Consider the following 17,544-nt stretch of genomic DNA (forward strand, 5'->3'; position numbering starts at 1 on the left):
TTCTCACGTTTCCTTAAGTTTTTAATTTAATCTTAACCCTTAGTCAATTGTTCTCCATTTTTTTTTTCAAATTCCATTTACTAATTTTTTTATTTACTTTTCTTTTGTTTCCTCTAGATCGAACACATTATTTTCTAAGGTTCTTTCAAACTTGAGAGATTTAAATCCACTATTGTATGTATATATTTTGAGAAAGAAAGCGATGTAATTGACATGATAAGTTGTTGGTACGATATAAATGGACAAATTGAGAGAGAAACATATATAAAATAAAGTGGTGATAGATTGACCACCATATGTGGCAAACACTTCTTTTACCACCACGCATAAATGTGACACGTGGTCATGTGATCATCTGACCCTCACCACCCCACATAACAATCTCTTTTATATGGATGAAATTACTAAAATATCCTTTCACATGGTATGTACAATGAAGGTGGTGGAAAAAAGGGCGTCGACATAACATTAGCCAATAAAATACGCTTTTCTCATTTTCAATGGTCAGAGAGTGAACACTACTCTCATGTATAAATCACACATTGGATGATCCATTTTTTATATAAAGAGAGAAAGAGAAATTGAGATGTTAAATGAATAAGAAAATATGGTTGTACAAATATCATTGTCGAGTATTCAAAAATCCAAATGAATAAACATCATTTAGATCGATACATTCATTTGAGCTCTGCTCAAAGTCTAATCGCCGTGTTCGCGAATATGGAATTTGGTCCATGTTAAGTCATATAGCTTACTAGTTTCCAATAGTTTGTTGAACTTCAAGAAGGGATTTCTCCAACGACTTTTGATGGTGGTTAATGGTTCGACGACCTCGGTGGTCGATAGTGGAGCTTCGATGGTGGGTCGGCTCTAACCACCACTACTATTATTAATAATAAATAATAAAATAAGTAAATATTTTTTTTAAAATAACAAATTCTTCTTCATTTATTAACTTTTTTTTTTCAAGGGGTTTCAAATGAGTGTATAGATATATGGGGTGTCAATGAAACATTAAGGAATTTAGATACAACATTGCTATTTGTATAACTCATATTCTCAATATTCATTTATCATCTCATTTTATTGTTCATCTCTTTCTATCATATTAATCACGTTACATTCTTAATCTCTTTCTTTCTCAAGGCGTGTACACCCTATATAGTATCCACTATCCACCAAACAATTTTCATCCAAATAATGTAAATGTCTAATTAAGATCTACTAACTTAGAGCATCTACACTAGAGCTCCTCATTTTAGGTGCTCAAATGAGTCTCTAAAATTATCTCATCTAAAGGTCAATTTGAGTGGCCAAGTTGAAACTCTAACTCTGCCCGGTTGTATTTAGATTTACTTGCACTTATGTATGGAAAAGGTTTCCAAGGGTATCCCTAGTGATATCCATGAAGGACGTTGATAGTGGCACGTTATCGTATAATGTTTACAACTTGCAATTCAATTACTTTTGCTTATTTGATTTGTAATATGTATTTTGGAGTAATTTAGAAAGGAATCAAAATATAAGTTGATTATACAAAGTGTAGAATACAAACTCATTTTGTTTCATGAATCATTAAACACCAACATCATATCAATACAAAATACAAAGGTTCACATGAAAAAGAAGAATGATAAGGAGTGTTTCCTTCATAAATCGTAATTCATTTAGAACTAGCATTATTAATACTCGTGATTAACAATTTATTAAATACTCAAAGTCATGATTCCAAAGTTGAATTCCTGAAGTTTTCTTGGGCGACTATGCTTCATTGGTACTAGTTTTGTCGGTGCTGGTGCCTTTGCTGAGTGTTGAATTGCATATTTAGGAGAATCAGCTACCTCAATGGTTTCATCTACTGCGTTGAAGTTTAGACAATATTTTTTATGTCAACAAATTGGGTGATGTATAATGGAAGAAAATAAATGTCACCAACCCTTTTAATTTTGTGTTTACATAATAAATATAATTTTTACAATAACAATGATATTTACCTTGCGGACTCAAGGGAGAAGCATTAATTGGCGGAAGAGACGGGACATTTGATCCAAATATAGCTGGACCTGCCAACAAAAGCAATGGAAAGAGGAATAAGATTTATGACATGATCCTGAATAATTTTTAAAGATCATATCCATGTACCTTTATATATTTCCAGAACTCAACGTTGAGCATGTAACATTCATATATAAGAGGATTAATAATGTAATGTGTAACACTCTCTTTATAATATATATACTATTGATTGAAATTCAAACGAGTATTATTAATTATTTATATCTGAGACCATCTATGATGGCGTGGAGAAAAGGTTGAAGATGTTTATTGAATTGAGTAGTTTAAATAAGCACTCACATTTCAGGAGGGGTTCACACTGTCTCACAAATTCATGGTCAACATTGGATTTTCTTTGGCATAAGCCATGGCATAAAAAGATGATAGCATGCTTCGGTATCAAGTTTAAAACTACTAGGAATTTTCTTGCGAGATACAACATTTTCCATAGCTAGTAAATTTGTGGTTATTTTATAATTTTGGTCTCTTAAGTTAATTTTAGGTTTCACTTTGATTTTAAATTTTTTTTTTCTTTTCACTTTGTTTTTATAAATTTTATATATATATATATATATATATATATATATATATATATATATATATATATATATATATAAGAATACAAGATCCGTTTAAAAACTCAAATGAGAGAGCTTCATTGTAATGTTCTCAAAAAAATTAGTGGACTCATATGGATTTTAATCTATAAAAAGTGTGTCGAAAAAGAATAGGTTAAAGACGGTGTTATTTATGTAATTAAAAACTTGATCGGATAGTACTGTCCTTGCAAATAAAATGTTTAAAAGGAATCTTCTAAATGAAGTTCAGTTGATAGCTTCATGGACATTAGTACATAGGGATTGAGGTTCGAACGTCAAATTTCTCACTTCTCCACATGAGTTTAGCCATTGACTACTTAAAAACAATTGAGTTAATTTAATTAATAATAAGTACCTGGAGCTGGTAAAGGAGAGCCAGAAGCTGCAATATACAAATTTATAAAAACCTTTATTAGACATTTTATATACAAATGATTTTAAAGGAAATTAAAATAGGAAGAAAATCCATCACATAATTTGTCACAAAAGGAAACATATATATGAATTGTGTACCCTTGCATTGTGCATGGAATCCATTCAGGTTGCATGATTGTGGAAGGAAGAAGGAAAGAACTCTATTAATGGGTGGTAGTTGAAATGGAACGTTGGCTGTAATTAACAAGCAAGCACAACCCATACTAGTACTCATCATAGATTGTAATGAATCACAACAACTACTTGATGGTGTTATTAAACCATTATAATTGGTGCTTCCTGTAATGTAATTTGCACATGGAGTGAAACTACTAATCATAGAAGCTGTGCAAGGTGTACTAATCTGTCCAAAAACCAATTTTACTGATGTGATTAAAAGGAATGTTGATATCACTTTCATTTGAAAAATACTTAGATGTCCCATTGTTGGGTCTGCAAGAATGATGTGTCACTCTTAGGATTGTGATGGGTTTTGATTAAAGATATAGTACGTGATTTATATATTTTGCAACATTTAGGAGGAGAGCATAGGTAGATTTGAATATGCATATAGGAGTTCAACTACCTTGACTACTCAACAATTCTATTGAAATAGTCTAGTTTTGTTACTTGCCCAAGTTAGATAGTTTGGTAGGTTAGGCTAGAATGAAGCTGTAATTATAAACCAAATATTGAAATGACTCCATTCTCATTGACGAATTGAAGCATATATATATTGGCATATTTAATTAAATATATACTACTCACTTAAGTCCCATAATAATTGACCTATTTGTAAAAAATTGGGCAAAATAATTTACACTCTTAATTTTAAAATTGAAATACTATTTTTTTAGTTGTATCCTCTGATTAAAACTATATACCCGCTTTGAATTTAATATCTTTCATTTTGTATTTATAGTAACGATAGATACACACTATTTGATAAAAATACTATAATCTCCGTTTCATTTATACATTTTGTTTAGGCTTAAACAGGTCTTTCATCCCTGCAAATATAGACCATTTGAATTTTCGTCGCTGAAGTTACTAATCCCTCCAATAAGCCACTGCAAATATTAATCATTTGACTTTTGATCATAATTAGGTTTTTATGCTGAGGTGGACTGTCTTTATCGACATGGTGCCCATGTGGCAAGTGGTGATTGGGCGAGGTGGTTGGCTTAAATAGGTATTTCATCCCTGCAAATATAGGTCATTTGAATTTTCGTCCCTGAAGTTACTAATCAGATGTAATTAGGGCCATTTCTCAAATGATTAATATTTGCAGTGGCAGATTGGAATGATTAGTAACTTCAGAGACAAAAATTCAAATGATCTATATTTGCAGGGACGAAAGACCTATTTAAGTCGTTTAATATGTGTAAACTTGTCAAGTAAGCCTATCACTATGCAAATGAAGGAGAAATTGATGACTTGAAGTTAGTGAAGGATACAAGATGTGGCGGAATTGTTGTGGGGTCAAAATGCAACCGTTTATTATTACATTTTAATTTAATTAAATTGTTGACAATAAACAGTTTCTTTCAAGGAAAAAGTTTTTTATTTATATGTGTGTACAACAAGAGGGTCATATAATTCCAAAGAGTTGCTCAAAAAAAAAAAAAATATAATTCCAAAGAGTAGGTAACCTGCATTTTACTTATCATTTTCTTAGAATTTCAAGAGTATTTTATGGTATATATAAATAACCTATCCTTCGTTACCTTTTCATCAACACTTCATACATCCATAAGTATAAAAGATATATCAGAATTAGTTCCAAGATAAAAGGAGTAATATGGCATTTAAAGGGTATATCATGTGTCTAGTTATGGTCCTAGTGGCCAATATGTGTCCACAAAATGCAGCTCAATCAGGTTGTACATCTACACTCACTAGCTTGAGCCCTTGTCTAAACTACATAATGGGTAGTTCTTCAAATCCATCATCTTCATGTTGCTCACAACTCTCAAGTGTAGTCCAATCTTCTCCACAGTGTCTATGTTCCCTGCTTAATGGTGGTGGTTCCTCTTTTGGAATCACTATAAATCAAACACTTGCTCTTTCTCTCCCTTCTGCTTGTAAGGTTCAAACTCCACCAGTTAGTCAGTGCAAAGGTATGCAATAATATGTTTAATTATAATAGTTGTTTTAGATCAATGGTAAAAATGATTGAATGTAAATACATGTGTCGACACTAACATGTGTCAGACAATTGGACTCGTTTTCAACCTAAGTGTCGGTACTAATGGAAAATTAAACTATTAACTTATTCCCATTGTATAAATTTAGGTGGCAATGGACAGACATCTCCTACAAGTTCAACTTCTCCGGCGGGCTCTCCTGTTGATTCTCCAACTGATTCTTCAACCGAATCACCTGAAGGCGCAATAACACCTTCTGCAAACTCAGATTTTCCCTCAGGTAAATATATTATTATGTTTACTAAAGTAATTAATACATCAATAATCATACTATAGTATAGATTTTATTGATTCACTCAGTTGACGTAGTTTTGGTGAATTGCAGGTGGAGCAGGATCAAAAAGTATACCATCAACAGATGGTGGCTCATCCAATGGAAGAACTATTGATGTCTCGTTCAACTTGTTTCTTTCACTTCTTGCCTTTGTGTTTTGTGTCATCACCAAGTTCTGAGTTTGTGCATACCGAGATGAGTGCTCAAGATTTATATTTACATTTCATTGCCATTGAAGATATATGTAACATAGTTGTATAATTACTATGGAATATTCAAGCCAATAGTACAATTAATATGTAATCGTTTTCCAGAGTAAGATAATTATCATTTTTTAGTTCAAGCTTTTATAATTGAAATCAGGTACTTGAATGTCGTTTATATAATGAGTTAACAGAAAAGTAACTATACGCGTAGAACTAGATACGAAGAACTGAAGTCCCATATCGAAGAGATGTAAGTTTTGAAAGGGTATCATCCATTATAAAACTAAAGGTAGGACTTAGTATCAAACATTCAAATGCAAGTCTCATGGGACTTGAGAAGATTAAATAATTACAAAATCTTCAACACTGTGTGTTCTTTGTGACTTTAGAATTTGTATAGTTTCTATCTTTTCTGTGAATGGATGTAAAAATTTATATAATTTTTGCATCATTCATGTGAAGATAGAAATGTTATTTAATTCTCTAATTAGTGTTTATATTTTGGATAAGACTACCGTTTAGTAGTGTTACATAGAATTGTTTGGTCATCTTTTGTAAAAATATAAGTGAACAATTAGAGAACAAATGACTATTGGGCTCTACTCTCTTTCTGTACCAAAAAAAAGAAAAAGAAAACAAATGACTGAAGTTATAAACTCTTCAATTCTCTAATGAAGTAACAAGAAGTATGGCGAATAATAAGTGTTTAAAACAAAAAAATCTTTAAAAAAGATAAAAAAATCAAGTGCATTTATTTTAGGGAGTAATTCTTCCATGGCTATGTGACCAACAAATTGTTAATAATGGAGATAATCGGAGAAGAAAAACAATGACTGGTTAGGGTTTCAATAAATGTATAGTCTTACGATAAGAATATATACTAGAGAATATAATAGTCTAAAATACCCTTACTAATAAATAATAACTATACTCAAAGGTGGATCTAGGCTCACAATATTAGTGGGGCAAAAAAATTTTTTTTGTCAAAAAATTAAATAATACTAAATTTAATAAGAAGTTATATTAAAAATAGTTGTAGCAAACAAAATTACAAAGAAAATAATCTATTTTTCATTTGTTAAAAATGAACTAAAATTATATCATTACTATTTATTCTAAAAACAACTCTTTCTATATAGGTTACAAGTTGTAACTTACAAGAGATGAATCACATGCTCTAGCATGATACCCGTGCATACGAACGGGTGAGCGCGTTGCGCTCCTTTTTGGGAAGCAAGTTGCAATTGCGTAGAAATTATAAAAGAAATAGGTTTGTATTGATATATGAATAAAGCTATAGACATATGTACAAATTGTACAAAAAATTATTTCCATATTAAATGAGTAAAAATATAGACATGTGTATAAATTAAAAAAAAAAAAGGTCCCCATATTAATATATAAGTTAAAATATAGACACATGTATGAATTAAAAAAAAAAAAAGGTCATCTTATTAATATGAGTAAAAATATAGACACGTGTATAAATTACAAAAAAAAAATATGTCTTCGTATTAATATATGAGTAAAAATATAAACACGTGTATAAACATAAAAAAAACTAAGTTTGTAATAATATATGAGTAAAAATTATACAATGAACCGGTAAAAAAAAATAAAAAAAGAAAGGACCTAGGTTGGTGTGGCACTTGCCACACTGTGCCTTGATGAGGTCCCCCCACTATACTATCTAACATCTCCTCTCAAACTCACGATGAATTAGTTGAGAGCATCGAGAGTTTGTCAGCCAATAAATGAAAACGTTTTATGGAGTGCATTTTGTGAACAAATCAGCAATCTGCAAAGATGAGGAGGTAAACGGTAAAGTGATTGTTGCATGCTGAAGACGATGACGAGTAATATGACAGTCAAACTCAATTTGCTTGGTGCATTTATGGAAGACAAAGTTATGAGCAATTTGAATAGTACTCTTGTTATAATGGTACATCGGAGTTGGTTTAGAAAGAGCGATACCCATATCAGACTATAGCATAAGTACACATGGGCATCGCTATGGCATCGTTAGAATTTGAGAAATTTATGTTTTTCACAATCCCACACAATGTGAAAATCTATTACCTAGTTTTTCTTTCTTTTGATAGAAAAAAAAAACTATAAGATAAACATTATGTGGGGTATGAGAAATATAATAAATTTTTTTATAACAGTTCATAATGTTTTATTTTTTAACTTTAATAATTTATAATATTTTTTAATTTATAATAATTTAATTTTTAATTTATTTTTAGTTTTAATATATGGAAGATAACAATCCATAAAATATTTTATGAGAGATGTTATTTAAACAAGTAAATTTTTGGACTTCAAAGGGTAGTTTCTTATTTCAACTCAACAATAAGAGATAATACTTTTTTTTTTGTTTTTAAAAAATGTCATGTACTTGTGAACATGTTATGTCTAGTATTTGTAAAAAAAATTTGTTTCAAAAAACATTTATAAATCTTTTAAAGACTGACTATTTTAGCCATACATGGAGATGCTTTGTCCAAAAGTGTTTATAAAATATAAGAAATTGGGTTAAAATATTTTATGTATTTTGAAGTCGGTTTTAGGTAGATTTTTATTGTTGATTATTTTTATTTAGATAAATAATTTGAGAAATATTCACATTTTCATCGATGTGATCTCAAACTATTTGCTTAAAAAAACAAAATACACCTTGCATTTGAAAGTGCTAATCTAGTCTACTTACTATATATAAAATATAAATCCCTATAATTTTACCATTTTGCCCCTATAAGGGGCATTTTTGTAATTTTCTATTGATGGGGTGTGGTTGGTGCCACCTCATCATTTTTATGGTATATTTCCCATTTTTCCCCCACCCATTTTTTTAATTATTTTCTAATTTTTACTAACTTTTAACTATTTTCCAATTTTTATTTTTTTTTAACTATTTTTCAATTTTTTCACCCAAATTCAGTTGCTTCACCATTGCCGTTGTGGGAGATTAAGGTATCGTTTGACCCGGCTTTTTTTCCAACTTCTCTACATTTTTAAGGAGAAGTTAGGTCAAGCACACTATCAATTATTTTAATTTCAATATTGTTTAATCATCACAACCTCACAAATATTTTTTTTCACACTGTCATTTAATGATACCAAATACTTTTATTTACTTTCTTCAAGCTCGCAAATATTTACACACACATTAACGTTTAGAGTAATATTTTATGTCCGTCTGTCTGTGTTTTTGTTACGCTGATGCATATATATTTTTTTAGTGTTGCTTGGTTGAGTGCTACCTCGCCGATTTTTTTAACTATTTTCCAATTTTTATATTTTTAAAAACTTTTAACTATTTTCCAATTTTTTTATTTTTAACTATTTTCCAATTTTTTCTCCCAAATTCAGTTGCTTTTACACTGCCGTTGTGGGAGATTAAGATACCGTTTGACCCAGTTTTTTTTCTACTTCTCTACATTTTTAAGGTGAAGTTAGGTCAAATACAATATCAATTAAGTACTTACTAGAAAGAGAACTTTTTTAATGCATAAAATTGAATGGAATGAGCTTTGGCCAAAAGTTGTTGAATGCTACTTTAAAAAACTACTTCTCGACAAATATATTTCACAAGCACCTCTTTTCAACTCACGCTGGGAACCTTTTCTTTTATTTTTTAATATTATATTTCAATATGTTTTCTTTTCATTTAACTTTATTTTATTTTATTTTTTGAACCGTTCCATTTAATTTTATTATCTTTTTTTCAAAAGAATTTTATTATCTTTTTATCACTTATATATTTAATTTCAATATTTTTTAATTATCACAACCTCACAAATATTTTATTCACGCTGTCATTTAATGATACCAAATATTTTTATTTCCTTTCTTCAACCTCGCGAATATATACACACACACACACATTAACGTTTAAAGTAATATTTATGTCCGTCTGTATATTTTTTGTTATGCTAATGCATATAATTTTTTTTAGTATTGCTTGGTTGAGTGCTACCTCACCGATTTTTTTTTTTAACTATTTTTCAATTTTCATATTTTTAAAAGCTTTTGACTATTTTCCAATTTTTTTATTTTTAACTATTTTCTAATTTTTTCTCCCAAATTCAGTTGCTTCTACACTGCCGTTGTGGGAGATTAAGATACCGTTTGACCCTGTTTTTTTTCAACTTCTCTACATTTTTAAGGAGAAGTTAGGCCAAGTACAATATCAATTAAGTACTTACTAAAAAAAGGTACTTTTTTTTTAATGCATAAAATTGAATGGAATGAGCTTTGGCCAAAAGTTGTTGAATGCTACTTCAAAAAACTACTTCTCGACAATTTATTTCACAAGCATCTCTCTTCAATTCACGTTGGGAACCTTTTCTTTTATTTTCTAATATTATATTTCAATATGTTTTTTTCTTCCATTTAATTTTTTTTAGTTGTTCCATTTAATTTTTTTAAGGAGGTTCCATTTAATTTTATTACTTTTTTTTCAAAGAAATTTTATTATCTTTTTATCACTTATATATTTAATTTAAATATCATTTAATCATAACAACCTCACCAATATTTTTATTCATGCTATCATTTAATGATACAAAATATTTTTATTTTCTTTCTTCAACCTCGCAAATACACACACACACACACACACATATTAGCGTTTAGAGTAATACTTTATGTGTGTCTGTTTTTTTGTTGCGCTAATGCATATAATTTTTATAAAATTTTGATTTTAATTAAAAGTAAAATTGTAGATGTTTTTTCTTCAAAAAAGGTATAGATGCCTAAAAAAATTATGCTTATCTTATATATATATATATATATATATATATATATATATATATATATATATATATATATTGCACCTTTATATCGTAACAAACTATGCATATTTTTTTCTTATTCAAAAAAACTAAACATTGCTAAATAGAAAATGTATTATTTTCTATTGTGTCAGTATCAGATGATAGGATTTTGTATAAGTTTGATAATGACCCGAAAGATGTCTTTTCTTATGTAGTGGGAATATAATTGATGTAACACAATGGGAAAAATACTTCGTAGCTTTATCATTTACCATCTATTTACCTTGAGTTCTTTGCTTCCATTTTGTAGTCAATTGCAACCCAAATATATGTAACAATTGGTCAGGTTCGAGGCTGCTCATCAACCTGCATCATCCGGTTGTTGAGAAGTTTAAGACTTAGTAAGTTTGCATTATGATTTCACAATACAGTATTAGAGTAACTTATTATTTCACAATTCGATTTGATTGTTTTTTGACCATGTTTCTTGAATTGTTGTCATGACCTTAACACTTCTCAAGCTCAGAGTCAAAGCTTCAGTTAGAACTTAAGTCAGTTAGAGTCCAAACTATCTCAGGTGAGGCCAATTGCTGAATTTATAAACTTAGTCAATGTCTGCTTTTTTTTATGCACAAACATGCTTTGAGTTTTTTTACGCACAAATTAAAAATACATATTGCATTATTCTTTATTTCATGTGCATAATTTGTGTTAGGATACATACTGCATCACTATTTGGAAAAACAGCTAAATTCAATCCTAACCAGTTTGGATTGTATTATGAGAGTTGCACCAAATGTTCGAAGACATCAATGTCAAATGGTGCTAGCTATATATGAACATGCGGAAGTGATGCTTAATTTCTATTTTGTTTCAACAATGTTAATTGGTCAACGGGGTACATATAATGTACATGCATGCATTTATCTAGACTTTATAGGAAGATAATAGGAAGATAAATTAGAAGTCATGCTACATTTTCTTTAGCTTAAAATCAGTTATGCTACCTTTATTTTATAAATTATATGTAACTATATTCGCATACATCTTATCCATGTAAATATGCATTAGACTAATATTGCAGTTATTTTCCTGTTTAACATTTCCCAAACGAGGTGTCAAGAACAATTCTAAAAGGAAAGTGCACAACAATCACTCTCATTGATGACCAGACACAGAGACAGTATAATTGTCACCTCATTACCGCCGATAGAGCAAGCTATGAAAAATACTTGGGTGGGCAGTGGTTCAATTTCTGCAGAGAACGAGTGATGGAAAAAGGTGGTAAGCTCATCTTTGATCTCGAAAAGTCACAGAAGAACTTGCAAATTTGAGTTGTTCCAAAGTAGATCTTTGTTGTTGAACTATTTGAACTTCTACTATTTTGACGTATCGCTTTGGACTGTAGTCGTAAACTATCTTGACTTTGGGATGCCATTTGTTCTTTTCATTTTGTCTGATGTAAATATTGACAAAAATCCCTTTTTGGTTAGTCTATGAAACTTGCAATCTCTTTTATAAACCTAACTATTATGTAACGTTAATCTGCACATTGTTGGTTCCTTCATTGGTTCCAATTAGTATCATGTTAATTATAATGTTGTTTTCCTAATCTTTTGAACAAAATAAAACATGCTCTTTTCCTACAGCTAATCTTTATAATGCTTTGGTAAATGTTTTAGAAATGTACATATATATAACTTCTAATTAACACTACAATTTGTTTTGTACCTAGCACTTCTCAAATGAGATATCAATGAAATTTCTAAAAGGAACACGGAAAACAATCACACTCATCGACAAACAAGCTCAAAAAAGGTATAAGTGTCGCTTGATAATGGCAAAGAGAGCAAGTTACAAAAAATACTTAGGCGGCCAATGGTTCAAATTTTGCCAAGAACATATGTTAGAGGTATGTGATAATTAATTTTTGATCTAGAGAAGCCACCTAAAAATATGCACGTTCAAGTCGTTCCCAAATAAAGATTTGGTGTTTATGATCCACACTTTCAACATATCACCTTAACTCTAATCCTAGACTAGATTATCTTCACTCACTGATGCTACTTCTTTGCTTGATTTCATTTGATGTAAATATGGGTATCAATCCTTTTTTGGTAACTCTATAACAACAACACTCTTTTTTATAATTTTGGATAATATGTAAACTCACACATCATTGGTTCCTTTATTGGTTCCAATTGTTTTCATCCTAAATATTATGTCAATTCCTAATCTCATAAACTGATTATATGCTCTCTTAATCAGCTCATACATATTTTATGATGAATCACAATGTTTCGTCGTTTTAACATCTCTTCTTTCGAAGAATTTTTTTTTATCGAATACGTTATTGAACTCGTACGAAGCACGGGTTTGTAACTAGTTTCTAGTAATAAAAAGAAGTATTGTACATGTTTGAATTCCTTTAGTCTCTTCTATGTTTGCAAGTGTTTTATGAGTCATAATATATTCTCTTTCTTGGACTCAAACATCATCCCTTCAATTTATAATTTTTTCTATAACAAATAAAAATATATTTTGATTAAACATTATGATTTGATATACAATCTTTTTTTTCTTTTTAAATTGAATATTATAACCATGATCAAAATCATATATTTGCACGTTTAAACATCATAAATATCTTACCGTATGATACATAAAACTCTACAAGGATTTCTAGCATTACATACTTTTATTTTTGAAGCTAAACTAGCCTATTGAAATTGACACGGGAGAAAATCGGATTTGAGATCTTAAGTGGAGCACACTCCAAAATTTCAAGCCAAGCCAAGTGGGTTTCTAGCATTACATAATGGCGGCCATGCTCCACCACTAATGCATAAAATCCATTAGTAAAAGGCATTAGTGGCTGATTTTTTTCCCGTTCGTTATGTGTTTGGTAATATTATTGGCGAAAAGTTCTATCACTAACTGATGATACCTCATTATATGATGTTTTTAGCTTTGTTTTGGAGTTTGTTTCTATGCATTTGAAGACAATATAGATGTTTTGGAGTGAGTTGCTTGTGGTTTTATATGTTTTGATTTGAGTCCTTGTAATTCTATTTCTTTCCTAACTAGACAACTCAATTGGTGTTTTGAGTCTTTTATAGTTTAAATCATATAATTCAGCAAAGCAAGACACCTCATGAAAGATATGAAAGTTAAAGAATCAAGAGCAACAAAGGTTTAAAGACAAGACAAGTTGGGGAAATTTTGTCTCAAGTCGTAAGAGCATATAAGGAAGAAAAACACTTGAAGAATGAAGAAAAATCACAAAATCCTATAGGACCATGCGCCCCACATATAGCTCCATAAGCTTTGTGCATTGCCTTCCTGGAAATGCCAGTTAGCTTCTGCCTCATGCGCCATGCGCATGCTGTAGCGAGAAGAAACTATTATTTTTTTGTTGTTTTTGGTATTTCGGAAAGGGGGAAAAGTCCATTAGCCCAATGCAAACATAGTGCAAAAATGTCTATTTAAGAGCCTCTTTTCACCCAAAATTATTAATTTAGAAACTTGTCAGTTCAAAGACAAAGGCGGGCTATCGGAGAATCAAAGATGAGTGTTATCCAACCTCCTTCCAATTGTTCTCCGATATGTTTTCTTTTTCTTTGATTATGTATTTTTATTTGGTTAGAAAAATGGACCTACCATTACTTAAATTGTATCCCCCTCTACTTCATCACTATTATTGATCAACTAAACTCTGAATTACAATGTTGACTCATGAAGTGTTCTACTTTAGTGTATTATCGCTTCTCCTTCTGCTTCATTGTTGCTCAATTGTGATCTCATCACAATTAAACTTGACTTATTAGGCTAAGTTTTGTTTAGACCAATTATTAGGCTTTATTTTATTCTTTGAAATGAGGTTGAACTCATCATAAGAAAATTTTCTTTGTCAACTTAAATTTTCTGGGTTAGATATTGATTTTGATTAGACCTTATTAAAAAATAAACTCTATTCCCGATTTCACAAGTCTCTCAGCGTTCACATTTTCAACAACGTTAATAGGACACACTTCGCCAAAATACTAAAACCTAAGGGGTTTCCGAGAGCATTCCCTCCGAGATGAGAAAAAGGACAATCAATCTAATTGTAGCTCCGACTTTGGGTGCATTGCTTGATTTTCTAATTGTAGCTACGAAAATTTTGGTTAGTTGTGACCAAATGTTTTTGTCGGCCGTGGCTATAGAAGAATTACTCTATTTTAGGGATACAAGAAATGTAAAGACTTCTCAAAATTATGTTCTCTTTTTGGTAGAATTTTTTCGTATGCATTCAAGTAAATCAATCTTGATGTCACTATTTGGACCGTTTCTTAAAATAATTTTACAAATATTTGATGTGATTGAATTTGATCGTGATTAACCATTCATTAAAAATATACAAATTCATATGATTCCAAATTTCATATGTATATAGTCATTAAACTCAAAAGTACAACTCAACTTCTTCATTCAAATAATACTCAATGGAAAGAGTCTAGAATCATTGTTTCTGGAACATTGTACATTTCAAAGTCTTTCCATTTCAAAAGAAATTTCATTGATGCTGGTTTTGTTGGTGCCGTTGCTGGTGTTGAGTACAGAATCATTGTTTTTGGAACATAAGATGCTTCAATGGTTTTAGGAGCTACATTGAAATTTATACAACGTTTAATTTGTTTCAACATTTACATTTAAAGTGCATATGTTTCAGCTTCAAAAAAAATAGGTTTTATGTTAAAAGAATCTAGAGATTTTTTTTTAGAGATTTAAAAAAAAATGTGAAGTTATTTTTGTTTGCCTACTACCCATAAAAATATATTTTTTTTAAAAAAAGAGTTTTAACTTGTACATGTGTTACCTCTTTGTTTTTGAAAAAATAAAAATAGATTTTAAGAAAAGTTAATCCTAATAGTTTTTCATTTTAGGATCAAAATAGATTTTTTTTTTTTTTTGATAAAATGATTTTTCTAAAAATCCTAAACAAATTTTTTAAAGAAAAAAATATATTTTTTTGAAAAAAATCTTAAACAAACGGGGCCTTACGCCAATATATTATTATAAATTCCTCTTTAAATTTCTTTTTTTAGGTTCAATCCTCACTAAAGCCTAAATTTCTATGAAAATTATATACCTTCCTTGTGGTCTACAAAGAGAACCATTAATTGGAGTAAGAGACGGAAACTGGCGCGTGTTACTCAAAATCCCCCTGACGCACTGGAAACTTGCTTCCAAGTGTGTTATTTTCCTTAACAAAGCTTGCGAGAAGCCAACTTCCAGTAAGACTTTGTGCTGACATTGAATAATGCAGGGGGCTGAAAGAGCAATTTTCTACTGAAACGGGACATTTTGATCCAAAGATAGCAAACTAAATGTTTCAATACAATCACGGTTAAAGCCACTAATCAAGAGGAACAAACAAAAGAAGTATGTCCATAAAAACAAACAGGATTAAAATTCAGTGACATGATACGAATTTCGCCATATATTTAATTCGAGAACTTAATGTGTATGGATCATGTAATAGTGGTGAGGATTTAGTAGGCCTAACAATGTACTCTCTAACTAATTCTTCTCAATATATGTAATTTGTGTAAGACGTGATGATGGAGTTAAGAAAATAACAATATGGTTTGTTTGTTTGTGAAATATCTAGACGTGATTTATAGTTTGCAACATTAATAGGTAGATTTAAATAGGAAATAGGAGTTCAACTACCTTAACCACTAAAAAAAAATTCTTTTTTTTTTTTTTTGGTGAACTAAAAAAAAAAAAAAAAAAAAATTCTATTGCAAGAGTCTAGTGTTGTTAATTTTTTGAAATGACTCAATTTAGTCACTATATCTTAAAAAAGTTTTCCACTTTGTTCTTTCTCTTATTGTCATTGTGTTTTGTATTGTCGTTCAGTTCTGATTCTGATTTTGTGCATACAGTGAGATTTACGTGAAAGTTATATATTTAGCTTTCGTTGTCATGTAATGTAGCTGTATAATTAATAAGGAATATTCAGAAGATTTTTTATACAGTAGCTACCACTCCAACTAGTGATTTGAGTTGAAAAATTGAGTCATGTTGCAGAAATGTTAATATCTCTTTACTTAAATTGGGAAGAACTTTTATCACACACAAGTAAATAAGATAAGGGACTTGCTAACAAGTGCCCTAAGGGCATTGTTTAAGGAACCCAAAAAAAGAAACTATGTCTTGAAAATACAAGTCAAACATTTTTTAAAGTCATAACCGTATAATTTCTAATGCAAAAATTACTACTTTTAGATGCTTAAACAATGCCCTTTGGGCACTTGTTAGCATTTTCCATAAGATAACTAGCTACAAACCCGTGCTTCGCACGGGGTGGATTGCTTTTTTTCGGATAAATTTGTTGGCAAACAGATATTTGTTAATACGTTTAAAAGTAAACTGATTCGAAATTTAGATATTACATGCATATAAATATAAAAAACCATGATCTATAACATATCAAATCCTAGATAGGTCTACCATAAGCGAAACCAAAACAGAAGTTATATAACATAGATTCTAAAGTAGTTGTGTCTGATGGATTACAAAGTTAAATTTCCAAAATAGCCCCATCATCTTCAATTCCAAAAGTAACCACTACCTTTCGTTGTTTACTGGCCGCGGATGTGTCTGACATACATTTTGGTTGGTGGATCTTCCAAATCAAAGATCAAATTGTCACTCTTGTAAGTCGCGGTCTATGACGAAGTCAAATCATTCACCACCTAAAGATTTCTCAGCATTCCTCCTGTCAGCTGTTGTTACCCTGCAATTATATGTCTTGTGTGTCTCCACATTCTCTAAAGTCATCCTTAGATACTTCCTCTTCAAGACTCTTGGATATTTGATTAGAAAAATGCTACAATCAAATTAATGGATATTGCACAAGATTTCTAAAGACTTTGTTATATACGAATAATGATGCAACTCTATTTGTTCAAGTACTATAAAAAACGGCATAAAATAAAGGGTTAAGTACATTGTACACAT

The 17,544-nt window shown here is 30.2% G+C and overlaps 2 protein-coding genes across 3 annotated transcripts; one reads left to right on the forward strand and one right to left on the reverse strand.

The window, feature by feature from the left end:
* Window positions 1-1,503: 1,503 nt before the first annotated feature.
* On the reverse strand, window positions 1,504-3,598 carry LOC146956506 (non-specific lipid transfer protein GPI-anchored 16-like). Of its 2 annotated transcripts, none has more exons than XM_085729229.1 (4): window positions 3,168-3,598; window positions 3,010-3,036; window positions 1,995-2,063; window positions 1,504-1,858 (listed from the first exon to the last, which is right to left on the reverse strand). In XM_085729229.1, the coding sequence occupies exons 1-4, from the start codon at window positions 3,511-3,513 to the stop codon at window positions 1,707-1,709; spliced, it is 594 nt and encodes a 197-aa protein (XP_085585355.1). In that variant the 5' UTR covers window positions 3,514-3,598; the 3' UTR covers window positions 1,504-1,706. The 2 variants fall into 2 exon arrangements, with proteins under 2 accessions (XP_085585355.1, XP_085585351.1); XM_085729225.1 differs by having other exon boundaries at window positions 1,504-1,855; window positions 3,168-3,571.
* Window positions 3,599-4,787: 1,189 nt separating this feature from the next.
* On the forward strand, window positions 4,788-5,892 carry LOC146956507 (non-specific lipid transfer protein GPI-anchored 15-like). Its single transcript, XM_085729234.1, has 3 exons — window positions 4,788-5,188; window positions 5,364-5,495; window positions 5,601-5,892. Exons 1-3 carry the CDS (start codon window positions 4,870-4,872, stop codon window positions 5,726-5,728), a joined length of 579 nt encoding a protein of 192 aa, XP_085585360.1. The 5' UTR covers window positions 4,788-4,869; the 3' UTR covers window positions 5,729-5,892.
* Window positions 5,893-17,544: the final 11,652 nt, after the last annotated feature.

This window comes from Medicago sativa, chromosome 1 (assembly GCF_051527215.1).
Source record: "Medicago sativa cultivar Bolivia chromosome 1, Bolivia_mono, whole genome shotgun sequence".
In the NCBI taxonomy this organism is placed as follows: Eukaryota; Viridiplantae; Streptophyta; class Magnoliopsida; order Fabales; family Fabaceae; genus Medicago; species Medicago sativa.

Bases quoted from the DNA above. Each gene is read 5' to 3' on its own strand.
- LOC146956507 (XM_085729234.1), top strand. From the start codon at position 4,870: ATGGCATTTAAAGGGTATATCATGTGTCTAGTTATGGTCCTAGTGGCC. The intron at 5,189-5,363 runs GTATGCAATAAT...GTATAAATTTAG, and splicing joins ACCAGTTAGTCAGTGCAAAG to GTGGCAATGGACAGACATCT. The intron at 5,496-5,600 runs GTAAATATATTA...GGTGAATTGCAG, and splicing joins AAACTCAGATTTTCCCTCAG to GTGGAGCAGGATCAAAAAGT.
- LOC146956506 (XM_085729229.1), bottom strand. From the start codon at position 3,513: ATGGGACATCTAAGTATTTTTCAAATGAAAGTGATATCAACATTCCTT. The intron at 3,037-3,167 runs GTACACAATTCA...TGTATATTGCAG, and splicing joins ATTCCATGCACAATGCAAGG to CTTCTGGCTCTCCTTTACCA. The intron at 1,859-1,994 runs GTAAATATCATT...ACTTCAACGCAG, and splicing joins TTCTCCCTTGAGTCCGCAAG to TAGATGAAACCATTGAGGTA.